This window comes from Anas acuta, chromosome 1 (genome assembly GCF_963932015.1).
Source record: "Anas acuta chromosome 1, bAnaAcu1.1, whole genome shotgun sequence".
NCBI classification, from domain to species: domain Eukaryota; kingdom Metazoa; phylum Chordata; class Aves; order Anseriformes; family Anatidae; genus Anas; species Anas acuta.
In genome coordinates, this window is record NC_088979.1 from 92,570,334 (window position 1) to 92,593,384 (window position 23,051).

At 40.7% G+C, this 23,051-nt stretch overlaps 1 protein-coding gene across 1 annotated transcript in view; it reads right to left on the reverse strand.

Moving 5' to 3' along the window:
• The window catches only part of PCP4 (Purkinje cell protein 4), a 52,634-nt gene that overhangs the window by 24,733 nt on the left and 4,850 nt on the right, over positions 1–23,051 (reverse strand). Inside the window, exon 2 of the mRNA XM_068687755.1 lies at positions 8,033–8,084. Within this exon, the coding sequence (XP_068543856.1) occupies positions 8,033–8,084 (52 nt within the window). The remainder of the gene's footprint in view (positions 1–8,032; positions 8,085–23,051) is intronic.

Genomic DNA, 23,051 nt, shown 5'->3' on the forward strand with positions numbered 1-23,051 from the left:
AAAGTGGTGGGCATCAGCTAAGGAAGGAAACTAGAAGTCAGAAAGTCCAAATTCTGAATGTATGAGAAGACAAGGGCACAGTTAGTGCAAACATTTCAAAACCAGAGGATGCAGGAACATACCAAGACCCTTGTAGTATCTTGAAGAGGCTTGGGTCTGGGACTTACACAGTGCTGTAAGGGCTCCCTTCTTTCAGACAATTTCACTGTTCCTCCATGTCCTCACCCAGCTAGGCTTATTTGACATTATATACGCTTTCTTGGAGTATGTGCACAACAACTAACACAAAAGAAACAATATCCACTAGTAATTATTGAAACTAAGTCACCAGTGCGCATAATTCATGATTATTTCCTTGGGCTACTTCCAACCTCGGTGCTGCAGGATGGCTGCATCTCTACTGATTTCTACCTACTGCAAACACCGTGCAAAGGACCAGACTGTATTAGTGACCATAAGTATATGCTTATGTACATGTGTATATTTCACAATTCAGAAATGCAGCTGTATTTTTGAGTGTACTCAGTTTGAGAACATCACATGTAATCAGGCACACACGCAAGTCTCCCGGTTTGTATGTAGGCACTGTGTGCACAACAAAGATCCCATAAATTAATCAAGTTATTCTTGTAACAAGCTGGAAAGAAAGAGATGGACTGAGACAGAAATTGTTATTGTTATCTCTATTTTTAAATACTTGGAAGGCACTCTGTTACTATGGTGGTGAGGACCATATAAGTACCTACACAGATTCACTTGTGGCAGGAGTGTTAAGCGTGAGGGTTTTTCCATCTCAAAGGTGCCAGCTAGCTGGGGACTGAAGGGGCCTCTAAGGGAAAAAAAGGGAGAAATCTATTTTGAAATCATTTTATATTTTTCAGTCTTTTAAAAGAACTTAGAAAACTGAAATAGTTCTTATATGGTTGTGCTGTTTTGCTTTTTTTTTTTCCCTTCCCTAGGGAACTTCTGCATTTAATTTGCTTTCCTGGTACTCTTTCATTGGATAGGAAACCATTCTTTTTCTCTTCAGTGCAATTCTTTTAGGAGAAAAAAAAAATACAAAAATATAAGGGAAAAAAAATCTCTAAAAAAAAACAGACGTCATGGCAGAAAGAAGCTGCATAACTACCCTTATGTATCAACATACACGCAGACGTGCTTGTGCATAATGCTATATTCTTTGTGTCAGGAGATGGACTTATTTGGTAGTCATGAGTGGTTATAAATGATACACAAAATGAAAACTACCAGGCAAAGTCCAAAGACTTTGCCTGACTGCATGAGCACAGCTGGCTCCGTTAATTGCTGAAACTTTTAACAAGATGCTTTGAGAAACATTTAAAAATGAAAGTTCCTGCTTACCAGTTAAAGTGCAGCAGTAATACATGGTGCGACACCAGACATGTCGGATAACAGAAGAACAAGAATAGCATCTCGTCTCTCACAAGCATTATTTAAGTTTCAGTCAGGTATATTCATTACTTTGAACTCCACCAGACAATTCTCCCCAGGAAACCAGATGGCCAAATGTGTGTGTGCAGACATGTGGGGGTAGGTGAAGTTTCAGTATGGAAGGTGTTTAGTTTATCAAAAACACATAAAACATTGTTGTTTTGAAGTTTTTGTTGCTAGAAAAACATCAGAAGTTGTTGATGTGATTTTTTTTTGTGAACTATTCTTGTTAACACTGCTCCAGATAAATAAGCACGCAGCATTACTCTGGAGAGAACTTATACTAATCCCTGGCCTCAAGAAATGGAAATTCACCTAGGAGAGGAAATGAAGTTCATGTATAATTCCCCTCTTTTCCTTTCAGTGCCTTCTCTAGGGAAGATCTGTGAACAATCTGAGAGCCTTGTTATTAAAGGCTAAATCTGTCTTTAGCTGAGACACATCAGCTGCCTGAGGAGATGAGTGGACTCCTGGATACGCGGACCAGGCTGGACAAAGGAGGAGACACAGGCCAGGAGAGGACCTGAGACATAATTGGTTTGGTTCTGGCTACACCTTATGCGTGGCTGTCCCCAGGAAATTGCCTGAAATTCAGTGGGTAAGGCTGCCTGTGTAGCTATGCCTTTGAGATGGGATTCATCCAGAACTACTTAACTTTCTTCTGCCAGTTAACTCATCTGAAACGCCCTCAGCTATGGATCATGGCATTGAGTTCACACAGGATTTTTACACCTTCATCTGAGCCTGAGTGATCTGTACATGATGAAATGCAAGTTACGTAACTATGCAAAGGGTTCATACACTTGTATTTAGGCTCTGTGAAGGTGTTACATTATTTGATGGCTGCATATACATCAAGGAATGTTGCTGAGACACAGACTTCCTATTTTAAGAGATGGGGGCTGAGATATGGCAAATACTTCTCCTCTCACACTTCCTAAATCCCCACCGGAACCAGGTGGGTTTTATGACAAAATTTGACTCAGGGCATAGATGGAAAGAAAAGGGGGAGCGGGACAGAATTGCTGGCAGGGAAATCATATTCTGTGAAGCATTCCTTTCAAGGGGCAGAAGTATTTTAGCAGAGTACCATAGTGAAGAGAGTTAAGAGGACAAGGCCATTTCCTCACAACACTCAATATAATATCCAGGAAAACTCAGTATTAGTTCCATATAATAGTACCCTTCTTAACTTCTGGTTAATGCTATGGCAGTTGAGATATCAGAGAGAGAGAGAAAAGCAGTCTGGAAAGGTTTTGTTGTTGCTGGAGGTGACCTGTTTGTTTTTGTTTGTTTTAAATTGAGCAGTTCCTTGCAAGACCTATTTTGTCTTTTGCCACACAAGTCATATTCTGTGGGAAAAAGAAAATGCATGAGGCATTGCAATGTTACAGCTCAGTCACTGTCCTTCCCTGTGACTAAGGAATGTGACCTCTAGACCTGGGTGGATATAGCAAACCATGTTCCATGAGCACATTTTAATATTTATACAAATTAGCCTCATGTGTTCCCTTCCTTTTTTCCACAAGTTCATTCATAGGGCTGTTCCCAAAACCAGTATATTTTTAAATGGTCATCTGAGAATATTAGTGGAAAATTGATTTTGAGTTCTTAAACAAATATTTATATTAAAGCATACTACAATAATGATGCTGGGCTCTGGCCAGGAATTAAAGCTCTGTTGATCTAAGAACTCCACATAAATAACTACGAAGATAATTATTTACTCTGCTGGACCTATCAGGTTTCTTTACTCCTCTACATGCACTGTGCACAAAGTACAGAATTTCCCAAATTCCTTGAACAGATAAAGTTGGTGAATGCACAGTTGACTACCCTGCAAGATGCAAAAGCACAAGAGCTTACTAATGAGATATCTCTATCCCAACACACACAATTCTTTACAGTTACCGTACATGTTTTCTAGAAGCATTGAGATTTAAGTGAGTTCGGACGCCTCCATTTTAGATGTAAAGGAGAAAGATAAGGAAACAACGGAGTTCATAAAGTAAATTCTTACACAGACCCAACCCATGGTGTACCCTAGGGAGAGGAAGAAATCCAGAGCATTTATTCATTTATAGTTTTCTGATCACCCGAAGCCAAGATCATGTACTCACAGGACAAGTGCTTGAGAACAGAGTAGAAACTGAAAAGAACGGCTTCAGATTTTTGGGCACAACTGACCATCTTGTCTTTACTGCATAGGCCTAATCCACCGTGACATGCAACTTAATGCAAAACATTTCATTTTCATTTCATTTAGACACAGGAAGTTTTAGAATTAATCATGTCAAAAACATATTTTTTATTGCAAATATTCATATTGCTGAATGATAGATCTAATATTCTGAGAAAATGATTCATAGCTAATAGTCACATCTTATGTACTTTCAGAAGAAGTCTACTAATAGGAAAAGGGGTGATTCTAAATCTGAAGACAAAAATAATTGGTTCTGATCCAGCCATTACCCTGCTAGATGTGCTAGACTGTTAAAAGTAGATTGCATGATACCAGCTTGCAAGTTATGTAGGATAAATGAAGGAGAATGCAAAACAAAATGAGAAGTGACAGATGTTAACTTACAAAGAAACTTTGTGATATTGCCAAGGCAGTAAGAACAGGAAGGTAGAAACATCTTGTTTTCATTTAGAATGCATTTGCAAACATGATGGGCCAGATTAGTCAAGCCAGGTAAGCAAAAAAAGAAATTCCAGCATCTTATCCCATGCAGATTCTGTTGGAGTAAGCCAGATTCATAACAGAAGGGGCATGTGGGGATAGTACTGCTGGGTTCCCTTTGGATTTTTGACCATAGACAACAGCATTGTGTAATAGCATTTCCAAGTTCATAATGACACAACATGACTTAGCTTTCAGATAGACTAAGGTCCATCAAGACCCTGTGAGGTTTATGGTAGCTATACTTATATAGCTCCTATGTACAAGTTTCTATATAGGTGCTTCCATATGCATACTGCTAATATGCATTCCATATGCATTACTGCTAATTATGATGTACTAGGGTGGTGTTCTTTGTAAGAATAGTCCTTCAACTAGCTCTTGCCCAGGAAAGCTAGTTTATATAATTTACTCCTAATAATATTTTTGTTCTTTCCACTCTGACAACAGAATGAGATTATATACACTTTCCTCAGAGCAATATAGTACTTTATTGGATGGAAAAGCTACTCAGCATTGTACAGTGCCCATTGAAGTTGTCAGAAGCTTTTCCACTGACTTCACTAGCCGTTTCCAAGACACTGATGTACCATGATAGCACACTGTAATGCAATAGTTGTTCCTCCTTAGGAAGAAATGAATCATCATCTTGTCTTGATCATAAACCTGTAAGAGGACAAACTACAACTTGTTTAAAAGGTCAGGACAGACAAAAGTCAATGAGAGTTTTGCTGTTAGCCTTCAGTGTCAGTGAAACTTGCTTCATCCCAAGTGATTATTCAGTAGTTATAATCCAGATGTATCTTCAAGAACTACTGGCTTGTTGCTGCATAAAAACGGGAAGATACACTAGTGTATACTATACAAAATACAGTGGAGGTCTGCTAATGCCCAGTGCTCTGAAAGAGAAGAGGGATGCTACCACTTTGCAGTCTGGAAGAGGATTCAAGAAGGCAGCTGAAGGAAAATACTGCTGATAAGTGAAGGTCCCATACAGTATAGGCACATTGTATTCATCAACATAACCAGTACAGTTCAGGTACCGATTTTCTTCTCCTGTTATCACAAACTCTTACATCTGCTCCACACAATACTGGCTTTTCTGAAGCTCAGTCTTTCCCACCGCACATCCCCCTAGGTCAACAAGCAAGGATAACAAAACAAGGCAGTGCCAATTCAGTAGAAGCATTTTGTGCGTGACAAACACAAAATCTTGCTGGAAGCAAGATTAAGAGAGGCCATTGCTGTGGTCATAAGAAATAAATATGACTAAGGATATAGTGTTGCTCCCTAACAAAGGTCAAACAAGAGCATGCATTCATAAACGTCTACCAAACTGACCACTGATATAAAAGAAGTCTTCATAGACTTGATTTCCCTAAATGCTTCACAGTGACAGCAGTGCCATATATGTCTTCAAAGAAGGAGAGTACTGATTGTAATGGTCATTGTTTTTATTTTCTCCAGTTTTGACTCAGCCTAGAGATGGAGCCAAAATTAATTTTCCATAAACAGTGTCTCCACTGTGTGAATGAATAACCCTGAAAACAACTGAGCATCATTATTTGTTGTTAGAGCTAGCTTTCAGTAGCTTTTCCTGATCTAGTAATCAAAACCAAGGACAGTGAGTGACCAGATCACTTCAACTTTGCAAACGGTTTCATAGCATGACTCCTTATTTTAGACTAAAATCAAAGGGGATTTGGTTTCTTCTTCCCCACCCCCTTTTCAACAAGAGGGAAAGTTTCATTTTGACAGAGAAATGAACATCAGAAGTGCCTGATAATAATGGCCACAATAGAAATTTAAGACATACACAAATCGCAGAGTTCTGGCCAAAAAACATGTTATGGAGGATTTATATTGTGCAAGTAGGTTTAAAGCACATCCCAATTTCCAGAGGAATAAATCACTTTTGCTTGAGTTCTAACTACACACAGCTAATAAGTGCAAAGAGCTATACGTTTTCTGCTTCTTTGATATGTAATCCAACCTCAGGTTGAAAGTTCTGATTCTACTTCATGCAAGCATGTGGATTTTGGAGAACAGAAGACTGTTCCACCTCCCCTGTTACTCCTCTATTTTAAGTAGGTGACAGGGCTTTTTTGGTTTTAACTTCATTATAAAAAACAATAGACATCTATTTGTCCAAAATTCAGTGTGCATCTGCTTGTCTATATTATACATAAAACAGTGTGCATCTGCTTGTCTACTATACATGAAACTATGCTACAACTAACTAGAATCATATATTTGTGAATTAGTAATACAGTCCTTTCTCAGTCAAAATTCTCCTTAAGAAAAAAAAAAAAAAAAAAAAAGAACTTGCCTCTTAAAGGCTGCAGGATCAGTAAATCTTAGCTAAATTTGACAACAGGACGATTTTATTTGTAAAGAAATTCAACGTAAATGAGCTCAGTTCATAATGTGCTCTAACAGTAAGAGAAAAACATGCTTTCCATGCTGCCCAAACGGCTGGCATAATTTTGCTGCTTTTCTTTCCTGTTAACTTCAGAATGCAAATAGCTTTGCTGTCAGGGTACATTTGTTCCCACTAATTCAAGACACTATAACAAGCCAAAATATTTATTTCTTTTTTCCAGTCTTTAATTTGTATTTTATCACATTGGGAACATCGTTGACTGATTTCATTTACTGTAGCGTTATGCAAACAACCCTTATGGGAAAGTCACCTCTCTGTAGTAGGAAAACTAAGCATAAAGAAGACTGATGATGTTTCAGGATGTGTTGCCTCAGAGGGCCCAAAGATTCTGTTCAGACCAACACAAAGGCCAAAGTGCATATCCAAAACAACTGCTCACAAATCTCATCCCAGAAAACCCTCAGCTCTTCAGAAAAGAGGCTTACATTTCTCCTGCTTTTCACTAGAGAAGACAGACTACCAGAACATATTTTCTCTTGATTAGGACTGGATGATCAAACAGAAGCAAACAGAGTATTTATATAGCTCAATCCTCATCCTGTTCATGAATGTCTACAAACTAATGTTGCATCATATTCGGCTGAGTCTATAATTAAAGCTGATCAAAATGTTTTCCTTCGAAAAATGTTTCTGATGGTAATTGGATTTTAATCAAGTGATCATTTGTATGTAAAGTGTTTCTGCCTCCTATAGGAAATAAGATTAGTTCTCAACTAAATAACAATTGTCTCCACTGAAAATTGTTTGATTTTCTTCTTTCTTAGAAAAAAAAAATCCAATTAGAATTGATTGTGTCATTTATGGGGCAGAAATTGATCCCTACCTGCCTCTTTGTTAGAGGCCAAAAAAAGCAACAAATCACCTCTTATAACAGCAGAGCACACATCTGGATTCACCCAACTATGTGGAATGCTGAAGTTAGCAGCCTATTTGCCATATGGTCCCTCCCTGTGAGCGGCTCCATCCATTGCCTCTCTCTATCAACTCTCAAATGAGCCTGTGCAAGTGGCTTCTAACCTTGGTAGCTCAGTTATCGGCTAAAATTAGGTGGGAGAATGAGACAACAAAAACTATGTAAGTCCTCATAATTCATTTATTTCTGCACACCTTCCCCATTCAGATAGCAACAGCTCATAGTATTGAACCTAATCTCTTGTGTTCTTTTTTCACATACCAAGCAGTTTTTTGTTCTAGCCTCATTTGTATCTGCACTGTCTTATACAGAGTCCTTTGGTTTACCATAGCACGAGCCCATAATCAAGTCTCTTCTTAAATACTTGACTTGAATATACAAAGGACACAATCCCACTAAGTCCTTCTAGTTTTTCAAACACATGCAAGAGATAACAGAAAAAACAAGGCTGATGCTGTCTGACATCTGTCATTACAGTAAAACCAAATTTTGACTCATTTTGGCTTTATATTCTCCATCAAGAAATATAGTCTACCCTTACCGTTCTCACCAGATGTCTTGTCTTTTCCATTTGTAGCTCCAGTTCCTTGTCTCTGGTAGAGGAGAAAAAAAAAAAAAAAAAAAAGTGGTTAGAAGAAATCTGGATGTGCATTTTCCCCGTGGAGTTACTAGCAGTTACAGCCTGATTTTTCTTCAATACCTCGGATAGTCACTCAACCCCATATAATGCTGCTTTGAAAAACCACCAGCCAGAACAGAATGCTTGGTACCACCAAGCACAGCTGTATAACCATGCATGGAACTGTACACAATTAGCACCTGTTAACGATGGGCTACGTGTAGTCAAATGCAAGGGTATGGACTGCAGTAGGACATTCCCACAGGTCTCTGCCATGCCTCCATTACCATGTTTCTTTTGATCAGACCTTGGTCAGAAGACTTGCATTTCCCTTTTTGTCCAGAAGCAGAGATCGAACTTTCCACTTGAATTCACTAGGTTAAAGGAACAGCCTCACCACTTTCCATGAAGCAAACCTTGATGTAAGTCTTGTTACTAAGTGACAAGTGGCAAATACCAGTACAGCCCAAACAGACACTCACAGAGGCAAAGCTGCATCAGTGTGGTTACACTTCTGTAATTTATTAGCTTAGGAATGGCTACCCAATGAAAATTATGCTGCATCCCCCAGAGACTGCCTCTTGCAGGTGGAATTAAGGTACTTTAGCAAACTAGTACGGTAAAATTTGCATTTCTTATGCAAAATTATTCATACTTGGGTATATTACAGAAACGGATTAAAGAATCCATCCTCTAGGGCTGTCCATGTGGAGAAAAAAAAAAAAAAAAAGGAATATTCACAGAGAATAAATCCAGCTGCATTCAGAGGCAGCACATTTTCATGTATCAGGGAAGTTAACAACTGCAGCTGCACTGCAAACCAAATGGTTTGTGTCAAAATATGGACGGTCATATTCATTCTGCTATGAAAAATCATACAGGCATACTTATCCTTTGGTATTTACTCTAGAATAGCTGGTTAAAACCTCCTCTACTGATCTGCTTTCTGTCCTTCATCTCCCATGGAGGTTGAATTTTCAGGGTATTCTGTGATAATCATGGCATAAGTGCAAAATCTTCCCACTCTTAGCTCTTATTAAGAAAGCCAGAAGGAGAAAGAAGTTCTTGTTATCCTCCCGAAGGGGTTGAAAAGAGCTACAGATGGTCTCTCATGCATCTACATGCCTATGGTGGGGTTTCTCATCTTCCTCCCTGTAGCAGACTCCAGTGCATGTCTCTGCTCCACTGCCTTTGCCTCTTATCTCACACTGTGCAATGAGACAGAATCCCTCCAGAAAACAACTCTGAGTCCATCATCACAGCTACTGGCTCCCCATGCAATGGAAATATATTTTTGTTTCTTTCTGGAGCCCTAGAGCCTACGACAGCAGAGAAAACTTAGCCAATAATGCCAAAGAATGGTGTGATATGGAAGTGATAAATATTTTATTTGTATAAAAGTATAAATTAAGAACAGCCAGAAGTCAATAAATCCACCCAGAAAACAATTTTGCTAAAGACGTTAACATTTATGCTTTTATTTGAAGTTTGATTAATATTCCAATATTTCAGTTTCAATCCATATCTCAACCCAGATTTCATCACGCGAATTTACCATGACTTCCTAAAAAATAATATAACAGATTTTTACTATCTAAAAAATGGTAACTACATTGCCTTTTTTTTTTAATTTATTTTGAAATGCTTTTTTCAGGTTGTCTGTCCTCCTGAGTGTTTCTGGCTGTGCTGCTTAGCTGTTATGAAGGCTTCTCTTTCCTCCCTAGGCTATACCTGTCAGGGTTGGTCTGCTGTTATGGAGTGCTGGAATATGGATGCACGCATTTTGTGTCTCAGGATTTCCCCTCTGGGAGAGGGGAAAGTTCTCATAAAGAAAGCAAATGAAATCTCAGCTTCAGTCGATAAAAAAAATTTCTATTCATAAGGTCAATATTGTTTTGTAAGCTTGAAATCAGTCTAAACACACTACAGCCCTTTGTTTGGAGGCCATCGGACATATGGAGAACGACGCCCAAAAGTCTGTTGAACAAGCTTCTGAAAGCTTTTCCTTCTCTGCCACATACATATTTATTTCTATCTATAAGCTCTGTGCTGTTTTCCAAGTGAGTGCAACACATCTGAAAGCAAGAATCCGTTTCTTGTTAACAAGGCGTTGCAACTGTTATGAAAAAGCCATATACAGCATGGTCATTCACCTGTAAAGCCTTTTGCCTTTTGTTTCTCTACGTTCAGTGGACCTGTTCTTTAAAAAACAATTTCAAGATGCTGATACTACTAGCACCTGGAGCCTCTTGCTCCTTTCATCACCTTTCCTGATGCTACCACAGGCTGCAAAACAAGGCTTAGATTTTTAAAGTCATCCAAAGCACAGGAGGACTGAACACGAGGAGGAGTTGCTGGGGGTATTTTCAAGAACCAATGGATGAAAACCCTTCAAAAGCTGGTATAACTTATATTGTCCTCAGACCCAAGAGACCAAATTAAAAACACTGAAATACAAGAAAAGCAATATTTATTTGTTTTGTTTTGTTCTGTTTTTTCTGGTTTTGTTTTTAAACAGGCAACCTCCAAGTTGTAGATCATATTTTTAAAAGCTAAAAGCAGTCTGATTCTTCTGTTTTGTATAACTTGTATCCAGCTTCCCTCATTCAAAGCTTCTAAAATTTTCTAGATCCTCTAAGGCAAGCACTAGGACAGAAACACTGAAGAAACTGTCCATTAGGTATGAAAAAAGAAACATCAGAGCCAAAACGAACATGAGGGCAAAAACATAATGATTATCCACTAAAACGGGATAAACAATTTTGTTGCTGTGTTGCGTAGGAGGAAACATAGTTTATGACTGCTTGGGGCTATATTAATTTTTAACTCAGCGGTTTTGCAGAACATCAAAGGCACATCGTTAAAAATGTCTCCAGAATCAAAGTCACTCCCAATTTGTCAGAAGAGGAAGGAAGAAGGGCTCCTGCCATATGCCAAAAGCCACAGCAAGAGAAGAACAGCTTTACTTTCCTGATAAATTCTCATTGCTATGCACAACAGCTAGATAATGTTGTATAACAACTACACAAATTAGTCCCCTAGGTGTACAAACTAAGGTCAACATCGAGTTTTCAGCCAGAAGGACTTCTCAATAAGAAAGTTAAATTACTGCAGTAGAGTTTTCAATTCATTCTTCTAACCCATCCTGCACTCCCCAGCCTAATTTTTGATTTTTATCTTATAACACTCCCTTCTCGTCTTGAAATTTCCTGACCTTTTCAGTTAGGCTTCAGCACCTCAGCATTAGGGATTGAATCCAGGTGTTGATTACTAAGTTTCCTGGTGGAGAAGGACTGTTTGTTTTTTGATGAGCTGCAGAAAGCCCAAGATCAGGGAGGTGAAATTGCCAGAAGCCCTGACAAATGGGGCTTTACAGTAATAACATTATTCTACTTTTTCATCCCAGTGCAGGGACAATAAGATATAGCATGCTGTATCCCAGCAAAGCAGTGGCTGCAGATTTTTAGATGTATTTTATTTCTACATTGAAGTAAAAAGAGCATGCAAAAGTAAAATTAAAAGACTAAAAACAGGGGAAAGGTTTTGTAAAGTTAATATCTGAAATGGCCAGTGTGGCCTCGACTCAGGATAAAAATAATTAATTTCACCGACATATGAACTATGTTATTAGGATGTTCTGTTCTCATTGACTAAAGGGACAGCAGTGAAATCTGTGTATATCCTAAGCTTTTAAGCCTCATTTTGCTACCAGGTCCATCTCTAACACAAAAGTCATTAGGTGTGTGACAGAAGGAAATACATGTTAGTACAATACAGCACAAAAGCGTCTGTCAGGGGTCAGTCAGCAAGGAAGAATTTAATCCGCACTACCATCACCACCATCTGTTCTCCCTACAGAATCCTCTGGAAAATGTATAAATTGTACCCTAACTATTTCATCAGCGTCTTTTTTCATAGCCTTCTGCTTTAATCAATGAGTTCAGCTGCTTTAGCATCAGAATGAAAAAGAGTACTGAAAAACACACTTTAGAAAATTTACAAAGTTTGTGACTTTTCTGCAAATAAAAATGTCATGTTAAGTATCTGCTTAAGGACTTTCCATGTTTTCCGTCTAAGTACAGCTTGTAATTTTCCTAGTCTTCAGCAGAATGAGGTAACAGCAATTGATAACCTGCTGTATTTCAGAACTAAATATTTCCTGTACAGTACCTTGAATTATTACAGTTGGTGTGGACTTCTTCCAGGAATGAAGGAAAACAAAGCTCTTTCAAGCTCTTGCAAAGAACTACTCTATGTCAGAAACTAGATGAAGACCCAGAATTTAAGTATGGGCAAGAATCAAGCAGTTACGACCTGGAACAGGTAGAGATACACTCTGCAGTATTTGGAATTTATATAACTAATTAGGTTACATTGTTATTTACTGGAGATTTCTGGTTTGTTGTGTTTGACAGCCTTTTTAGGGTCATATACTGGCTTGAAACTATAGCACTCAGCGTTTGCACATTTAGGTGTGAGAAACATCATTCTTTGCCACTCTTAACCATACCTCGGAAAATTATTGCTAATAAGGACAAAAGATATTACTGTTTAAGTTAAAAAGTTGAGAATAGGAAAAAAAAGATGCTTCTGTGACGGTTTCTGTTTACCAAAGTTCCCAAGGGATATCTGGCCTCTTAGTAATGGGGCCCAAACTGCAGTGACACTTCTTTATTTTTATTTTATTTTTTTTTTTTGGGGGGGGGGGGGAGGAGGGAAGGAGTTATGTATCAAAGAGCATAAAAATGAACAACTGGGTGAGCAATACAAGGTGCATTACTGGAGAGCCATGCACAGACTCTACTGTCACACTCATTATCTCCAATTTTAAGTCTCCAAAACTAGTCTGTAGTATATCCAGGTGGTAAATCTCAAACAAACTGCTGTGGCAGTACAAGTTCATTCACGTCTGTAACAGCTAATCACCAAAAAACACTTACAAGCAGAATTGAAGAGTCCCAGAGAAGCTTGAATATCATTATGAAAACTGCAGTAGAAGTTAAGTAAACTTTCCTCACTTGTCCCTAACAAGTTTCTCCCACTTTTTTTCCCCACTACAGACCTTGTACTGAATATTTATGAGATGAAAGCATCCTTCAAAGCCCACATTTAAGGTAACGGCACCAAGTACAGAACATCCAGCCAATATTTTGTCTGAATGAGGGGTGAGTCTGATGACTTCTTACACATCTTTGCAAGAAATCACAGATCATACCTTTTGTGCACTTGACAGACTAGAAAAAGATTTATCAAGACAGGCTTCAGTACAGAGCAGTCCACTCCTTTTTTATGACCAACAGTTTCTGGTAAAAGTGACTTTCTGGAGACTACCACTTTTTCCTGGGTGCTCACACCCTAAGATCTCAGTTCTTTGTGCAAGAGTAGAAACCCACATAGCACTTTCTCCACGTGTCCCTTTACACAATGGGAATTCTCTATGGGTTGCTTTCTGGCTCCTGTGTTGCCTGGGCAGCATAATATTGTCGGAGCAGGAGTGCCAGAATCCATCTTTCAATACCGGCTGTCAAAATTAAATGATCCCTGGCACCCTGACTATTTCTGTTATTATCTTCATGGGTCAAGCAGTGTCGTACTTGACTAGCTCTTGATTGTCCTTAATTTTATTAAGGATCCCCTATAGCTTTTTTTATACATTAAAACCCCACAAGTGGTCTGGGATGAACCGATGTGATTCACGCTGCAGGAGCTAAAAATTAGCATGTGAGCAGTAATGGTTTTCTATAACTTTTGTAGTCACTAACAGCACATGAACATGCACACACATGCACACAGACATCCTAGCAAACAAGAAAATAGTCCTCAGAAATTAACAACACAGCTGTGGATAACTAGAGATGAACCGGGTGCTGCATTTTCCTGGGAAGGGGGACACACAGGCTTAAGCACTGCCAATGTGCCAATCCAGAGCTCCCGTAGGACAGCACAGGGAGGCATGCTGGTGGAGGTCCTGGCTCTCCTCTTGAACCACTGGACAGACAGCCAGGCACAGAAAAGCAATGGGAACTGAAAGATTGGGCCAGAGAGATGCTTTTTGGCTTAGAAAAGCCCTCAGAAAAGGCACGTCTAAAGCATGTGGACAGCAGAGCAGGAGCACACTTCCAGGGCAAAGAGGGATGCAGCTAAAGAAGGCAGGCAGAGCATCACTGCCTGGGATGCAGGAACCCACTTACAGTGCTGTATTTATAGATCCTAATAGCGCAGAGGAGAACTTTCCCCGTGCCCCACTTTCACCAACACTGCACTGCAATTTATAAATCAACACAGGGAGAACCTGCTGATTTTGTATTCAAATTCAATATAATGTTCTAAACAGAGTATTTTCACCAACACCAAACGTAATCAACATAATTAGCAAAAATGGTAGCTTGCTTAATATTTAGGTTATTAGCATATCTTGAATTAAAACATTATTCAGCAGGTATTTCTCCAAAGACATTGTAATCACTTTTTTTTTTTTTTTTTTTTCAGAGGCAGGGATTAATGGGATCTTTGAAGTTAATTTTGAAAGCAGCTGCAAGAATGTATTTTCCAAATCCTGTTAATTACCGTGCCAGCCATGAGAAGTAATCCCTCATTTTTTTCTGCAGGAAACACAGGGCTTGATCCTGCAAGGCTTATTTACTGGGGTAACCCACATGTGGACAAGTACTTGTCTTTACTTCAGCAGCATTACTTGCTTTAGTACGAGTTAGAATCTCACTGCAGTACTGTGAGATACCTAAACTTCACATTAGGTTTTGTCAAGCAAAGGGTAAACAGAGTAAAATTAACTGTGGAATAAGCCTTCAAACACCAATTGCCAAAAAATTACCTCAGCTCTCATTTGGACAAGGCTGGTACAGCCCATATCCTAATTACCCTGCAAATTGATAAAGAGGAAACATCAAGGTGACCCAAGAGGAATATTTCAATTACCTAAAAGTAGATTGATTAAGCTGAGTGATATAAATGAAAAATGACTGAGGTTTTTAAGGTGGTCCCTTCTTTTTTTTTTTTTTTTCTCCTATTATTTCTTATCTACTGGTAGCATCAGATTTGGTACCGTGGTTCTAGAAAGGGCTGTTTTGGGCAGGAAACCAGTCTTGAGAATTTCCACTTCTCCGTTTGACCCAATCCAGCCACACTTCTCCATCCCCAAGACCTCATTTGTCTGGACACAAGTGTTTGCAAGGTCATACAGAAAACAGCAGCAGTACGATTATTGCAGTGAAAGGTTAAGATTTCTGCAGAGCTGTGCTGAAAACAAACATTGAAATGATGCAGCTGAAATAAATAAATAAATATAGAGCTTAATTGTCTCTTTCGATCACTTCAGTAATGTAATTGACATCTCCCACCCACAGCTGTTTCAGTCCAACAGAACAGGCAACAGCCTGCAACGTGGGGAGAGAGCACTGCAATTTAGCTCTGGGAACCAAAAATCTGAGCAGGTCAGTGCTTCCTTCTGAGTACTAAACCATACCTTGCTTTGAAACATTCAAGAAACTTTTTCTCAATTTCTCTAAAGCACAGTGGGAACCACTATAATCTTAGGCTGCTGGCTACAGGGGGACAAAGATGTAATACCCCTAGCTCAAAAATGAGGGAGTACAGCGGGAAGGCAGCAGAATTTCAGTCTTGTGAGCAGAGCTGGAAGGTACCTCTGTTAGTCCCTGGCCCCTACGTACAACCCAAGGAGAACACTAGCAAATTCTATGCCAAGCCAAGTCCTGCAAGCCTCCAAGGGCAGAGAATCCAAACCCTTTCTGGGTGACCTGTTTCAGCACTGCTGGGAAAACATCTCTTTACATCCTACAAGGATTTGGGCAGTTACTTTTATTCTGAGCTGGGTTTCTCCTAAAGAGCTGGACTGTAGATGAATCAAAAATTATTGGTAAGAAGGATTTGGAAGCCATGGTGTTCTAATCAAAAAATGGTTTGGAGTCATTAACATTTTTAAATATTAAATTATTTTAGTGTTCCTGATGTGAAATGTTTTGTTTGCTGCATAGATCCCCCAAAATTTAATCACTGGTCAGCTCAACGTGGATCTGCATCTCCCTGTGATGTTGCATTACCTCCTAGAAACCTCTACCTGGCAAGGGAACAAAACATAGAGCAACAGAAGTACCTGAAGGGCTGCATCCATGCAGCCAGTCAGTACCAAAACAGCTCCCAGACAGAAGCATTCTAGTCGTGTTCAAATAGCTTGCCTCTGCTGCAAGCCTCGGCTGTCTGTGCAGGCAGAGCAGACAGATAATGGCAGCTGACTGTGGCACTTGATTAGGAGCAATTCAGAACCTTGGGGATCAAGTGTTTGGATTCAGAAGGGATCCTGGGTACCCTTTAATATTAGCATCCCTGGATAGGAAGAGTGCCCGAAACCAATTAAGGGGTCAGGCTCCTTGCTCAGGCATGATATAACTGATTATGGATGGTGTGTTTGTTTTTTTTCTTTTTTTTCTTACAAGTATTTACTTTATATTTCATTCTTCCAAACCTTTCTGAAATTCAGGGTAATTTAATTCACTGAGATACAAGCCCAGCTGTAATTGAGTTAGAGGCTGTCTTCAAGGGACAGCTTGGTTATTAATGGCAAAAGTCTGCGCTGACAAATTGCTTCATATCTGATCATATCGACTTTAACATTATTAAAACAGACTGTGTGTGCATCTCCCCAGCCTGCAGAAGTTCTGGTCTTTTTGCTGTTGGCTTTTTTATTTCCAGCTGTACAGTTCAAACCAAATTTGTTCTCTCTTTCCATTTCCCTATATATTTCAGAGGTAAACAGATGTTACTACAGCCTTATTACAGATGTTATTACAGCCTGCTAGAGCTGGCCAGCTGGGTTTTGACAAGGTATTCATTACGGCAGCTTCCAGTTGCCACACAAAGCAACTTTCTGCCCCTACCGTAAGGCAAATCCTTCTGATTTTTCAAGACGACAGCAAGAGGAAGCACCATGGACGTTTATGCATCGCTTTACCCCCCGGGGCGGCCTGCGTGGTCACAGACAGCTACCACAAGCATCCCCAGAGCCATTTGCTGTTCCAGCAGCGGGGAAATCACCAGACACGGATGGAGAGCACGCAGCAGCCTTGGCAGCACACCCTGCCCAGGGGCCGGCCGCACAGAGGGATGACGCAGACCTGTTATCTTTGGCCCCGTGCCACCAGGGGATCCCTGCACAGGGAACCCTGAATTGGCAGCTGAAGCAGCCTTTAAATTGGGCCGTGCTCAATGGAGGATTTGTCCCACATTGTTCATACCCGTATGGAAACAGGCCCTCTGAGACTTTGGGGGAGCTGCTTTGTTCAAGCGCGATACAGCTCAGAACAAAGCTGCCTTGGCACCATGAGCCTAAACAGCAGCCAAGTGATTAGAAATAAACCCACCACACTAAGAAGGAGAACGAACAGGGTGATGCACAAGGTCACTTTGATTGCCAAGCGTCAGGGACAGCAATCATACGTGTTCATCCACAGAAAGCAGAAAAAAAAAAAAAAAAACCTAGATCACTAGTTCTGTCCAAGAGCTGGCTGGAAAATCAGGATTTCCACAGATCAGAAGTTCCCATGACCCTGCATCTGCTCAGTGAAATTGATGCTACTATCAGCTTCATTATTAATAGCAGCAGAGAAATTAAGAAAGCAATTTTCAGTGTAGCTGTAGGTAGTTCCCAAGCTCATCTGCTCCAGGACTAAATGTTCTCCAGCTCCTGTAGTGCCCTAGCCTTGGAATGAGTCCAGGGGAAATCACCGAACCACAGGATGATTTAGGTAGGAAGGGACCTTAAGGATCACCCAGTTCCAGTCCCCCTGCCGTGGGCAGGAACACCTTCCACTGGATCAGGTTGCCCAAAGCCCCATCCAGCCTGGCCTTCAACACCTCCAGGGACGGGGCATCCACAGCTCCTCTGGGCAGCCTGTGCCAGTGCCTCACCAGCCTCTGAGTGAAGAATTGCTTCCTAATATCTAACGCAAGCCTACCCTCTTCTAGTTTAATGACATTACTCCTTTTCCTGTCACTGCACTCCCTGATAAAGAGTCCCTCCTCAGCTTTCCTGCAGGCCCCCTTTAGGTACTGGAAGGCTGCTGTAAGGTCTCCCCAGAGCCTTCTCTTTTCCAGGCTGAACAACCCCAACTCCCTCAGCCTGTCTTCACAGGAGAGGTGCCCCAGCCCTCTGATCATCCTCATGGCCCTCCTCTGGACTTGTTCCAAGAGGTCCATGTCCTTCTTGTGCTGGGGCCCCAACTGTACTCACCTGCTCCAAGTGGGGTCTCATGAGGGCAGAGCAGAGGGGCAGAATCCCTTCCCTTGCCCTGCTGGCCACGCTGCTTTTGATGCAGCCCAGGATACAGTTGGCTTTCTGGACTGCAAGTGCATATTGCTGGCTCACATCCACTTTTTCAAATCTGGCCAGACAGATTCACCAAAAGCTTCCCCACCACATTGTTTCAAACACCCCCCTCTACAGTACTGCTACTTCCAATGCAAGTTCAATGAAAATTTGCATTTTCTCCACCTCAAATAGTTATCTGTCACTCCATCATCAGTCCCCCATTATGTACCAAGGTCCATTCTGCAGTTTGTGCCTTGCATATGAAGTGGAAGAACAATGTTACCCAACTAGACGTTTTCACCTTACTAACACAAAGACATGACAACCGATCGTACAAAGACATTAAAAAGAGGACTTTAATGTGCTCCTCCAGGAAATAAAGCCATGCATTCATTGTTAATATCCTAACAGACACATCCTGTGACTAGATAGAAAATACATTCCTTAGAGAAGTTTCGTGCAGAAAGCAGATTACAACACTCATTTAGATCCAGCTTTGCGCTGTCTGACACACTGCAGTCTGACAAAAACATCTATTAATTTAAGTCTTACATGACATGACCACAAAAGATAGTTAGAATTGAGATTTGCAAGATTTATTTTTTTGCATTTCACACTATTACTGCTAGATACTTAGCTAACTATGTTTTTGCATCTGTAGATCTGTGTCATAAGCCCAGCTCCAGGATGTGCACCAAGTGCACCAAGCTTTCAGCCAAAGCAAGCAATACAAGGCAGAACTAAGAAATCACTGCACCAACTCCTGCAATCTTACGTGAGAGCTTCCTTTGGCTTGGCTTGGATGCCAGTGCTGTCCCATAGCTTGGGAAATGAGCTGAAGTGATAGCTAGCCACGTCTGACTGGACAATTAAAATCGGCATGAAGTTGGCCTGCCTTAGGCATTTGGCTGACCTGCTTAAACTGCAGCACACGTGTGCTGGCACATGCATTTCAAAAGTGTGCCAAGCCAACAATGTGCTTGCTCTCTTTTCTATTGCTGAGTTACCTGTCAGATCTGAGTGGAGTAGTGATACGTATGGAGTAGCTATGAAGCTTCATGTTTTATTTTTCCACCATTTCCAGAAAGCTGTCTGCCTAGCCTAATTTGTAGCAGTTTCCATCTTCTATCTCCCTTCACCTCACATTTCACTAATACATGTTAGGAATTCAAGGAATTGGCTTTCAGTGTTGCTCAGATTTCTTTCCTGAACATCACACAGTATCTCAAGCTCTAATAAAAGACATGGTACAGAGTATTTCAACTAGTGTTGAAATTCTGCTTTAAAATTCGATATGCAGAATATTCAGTAATTTAAACTAAAAATAGTTTAATCATTGGGATTTAAAAGAGAAGCATATTTGCTGCAGTGGGAAGGTAGAGACAGCAGTAGTCTCATTACTTATACCATTAGAAGTAGAGAATAAAAAGCATGAGAAATCAGATGAAAGGCATGCTTGTGATCTTTATAAGAATTGTTTTTCTGTCTCTGTACCTGTCCCCTACTGCTCCACCCGAAACTGTCATGTTTTAATATTTAGCTAGGTGTTACACATTTTGGCTTATCTCAGGCCAGCCTCTCTCCCTCACAAGATAGCACTGCAGCTACCTCCTGATGTCTACTCTCACCTTGTCTGATTTAGTGGTGAGTCCCTTCTAAATATAAGCCTACCTTGCACATCCAAACCCCAGTGCCCCCACCCTCTAGCAGAAGAGGACACTCCTTCCTCTCTTCAACACAACTTCACCCTAGAGCTTACTGAGGGCTTTGCTGAAACACACACTGCTTCTTTGTAGAGCTGGTCATGTAAAGCAGTATGTGGGTAGTAGGTCTGGTCAGACTTGAATCAGCTGAATACATCTGGCTTGGAAACGCTAATCCACTAAGGATAAACTTTTTGTGGGAAAGTATTACCCTATCTATAAAAAGATCCTCAGAAATCACCGGTCTTCCTTCATCTCCTGCATGTTATTAGGAAAAGGTCCAATCTCACTAAAATCCTCAAGGAATCAAAGATGCCTTCAGATCTATTCAGCTTTTTCTCATCTACTTTATACCCATCGTACACCTGCACCAACTTAGGAGTTAGTTATCATGATCTTGATAATCTTTTCCTTGAAATTTATCTTCTGTAGTCAGAATGCCACCAACTCCAGTCTCAGTGCTTGGTAATCCCTCTAGTGTTAGATTTGTAGAGAACAAAGCACCGTCAAGGCAGATTAATGGCCATGATATCTCCTATCTTGGAAAACTTATTTTGGATGTCTCGGGGTAGATGCAGATGAAAAGCATCCCCAGGCAGTACCAGCAGCAGGTACTGTCTGCTTTCCAGTGCTCTCTCCAGGGGTTTTGAAGCTGTGCAAGTCCCTAATTTCCCTGAAATTACTCTTCCACCCCCTACAAAACTAAGGCACTTTCTATCAAATGCTGCTTCTCATGTGAGATGCTGGAACTTTTCAGCTGTCTCACCAATTCACTTGGACAGAGCCTACTAACTGTTGGCAAGATTAACAAACTCAAGCACAACACTGCCCTGAGAGCTGTCCTGTTTCTATGGATAGGTCTGGTCAGCATTTACTTGGGTGTTTCTGATCTGCACCTTTTTGGTGATGACAGAAGGCACCTAAAATCCCTACGAATGCATCTACATCAGCATACAGCTAGCCAGGATCCCTGCAGGTCTTCGCTCTTCTCCATTTTTAGGACAGCTGTGTTGTGTGGTGATCCTACACATAACATACCCCTGCTCTCACACCCAACAGCATACAGCCTTTGAGTTTAGGCCATTATAGCCTGAACATTTGTTTCCCTATATCTGGTTCTGCTACTGCATTTTCCTGGTCCTGCTGGCACTATCAGGCAGCTGGCTCCATGCTGCAGCTAGAATAAAACCAGCCAGCATAAGAGCAGCAAATAAGGGCGGTAACAAAGCAGCTTGCACCTCCTCTCCACCAGGCACTTGGGCACCAAGACCCTGTTTGTGACACTAAATACACAATTGCTTGCACACACTTTGCCATAGCTAGTGCTCTCTCCACACCCGATGACCCAGCACAACCCTCCTCACCCGTTTGCTGTCTCTAATCTGGGAATCTCTGAAGTCAGAAGGAAACCACCTTTAACAGCATTTTTGCCCCCCTCCCCTCCCCTTTATTTTTTACTTTCAGCTTTAACAATAGATCCCCAGCACCATTCTGCCTGCTGTCACTGTACTCACAGTACCAGCTACACCTCTGCTCCGGGTCACGTTTCATGCACTGCATACTAAGGTGGTAACGTGGGAATGCTCAGTGTCTGTAAAACAATACTTTTCAAGAGGAAAGACAATTCAGCTGTAACTAGCATTCAAGGCATGTAGGCAGACAATTTTCACTTCTGACTAAAGTTGTGCTTTTTCCTCCGAGTTCCATGTTGGTGCATAAATGAGGCTGTATGCCATGGTTATGAATGGAGCAGATGAGAAAGCACCAGCTGAACTTGGCCTAGGTGATACTTGCACAGATTCCCCACATGGAGACCTCCCCCTGGGATCAGGCTAGGGACATGGAGTGGGGATAAACTGTGACACCCCCCAACTCCTGTCATTAAAAACAAGTTTTGCAATTGCAGTTCTTTTGTAGTTACTTGCTCTGCCCTTACTCCATGAAGGTTGCCATTCATTTTCCTAACACAAGACAAGTAGGCTGTATGATCTCTCTTGCATCAGTTTCCATAAGAGAAATAATGAATAATTGTCACTATTAAAAGTAGAAGGGAAGAAAGATGTTAGTTATTTTTACCTGGTTTCTGTTTATTTAGCATGTCTATTTTTGTTAAACCAGTGTCCAAACAACTGAGAAAAACATGGAACACCTTTTCTTAGAAAAAGTAGGCTGTTACTCATCCTCATTATTCTCTGCAAGGCGTAGGATCCTTTTAAGTGCTACATGGCTCTGTGATTTTAAGGCTCTGTTGCAACTGACAGGATGAAGGAAGGCATAGCTTTCCTGTGATGCACACAGCCTTCTCCCAGTCCTCTTCAGCCAAGAAGTGGGTGTCTCGTGATTTGCATACCCTGTGTCTAGGTCTAGCCACTCTATTACAAGTTCTTTGGTAGTGTAGTTATAGAGAAGAGAAAACCTGTAAACAATGAGACATCTTCCAAGTCATCTCTAAGGAAAAAAAAAAAAAAGCAAGAGAGACAATAGCAAACATTGGCCTGGAAATGAAGTATTTTATTAAAGTCAGTAATGAAATATCCAGCAAGCTTTGATAGCAGTTAGCTTCCGCAGGGACAGTGGTGGTCTACTACCATATGACACGGGGTCATCATGAGCATGATCCAGTGCAGAAACTGTTGGAAGATGATTCTTGTAAACTGGCCAATATATTAGATTTAGGGACATCTGACTAGAAAGTAATATGCTTTTGCAGCCTGGAACAATACTCTATTAATCTTCATGCTGAAGTGCTGGATGGAGCTTTCCCATTCTACAAATGCAGCAGTTTTTAAGTTACTCTTACAAGGAAATATGATCTGAAGCATGCTTCCAAAGCTAACTGTCCTTTATTAGAGCATTGTTTTAATCTGTTGGCATTACACACATTGCAAGAATACTA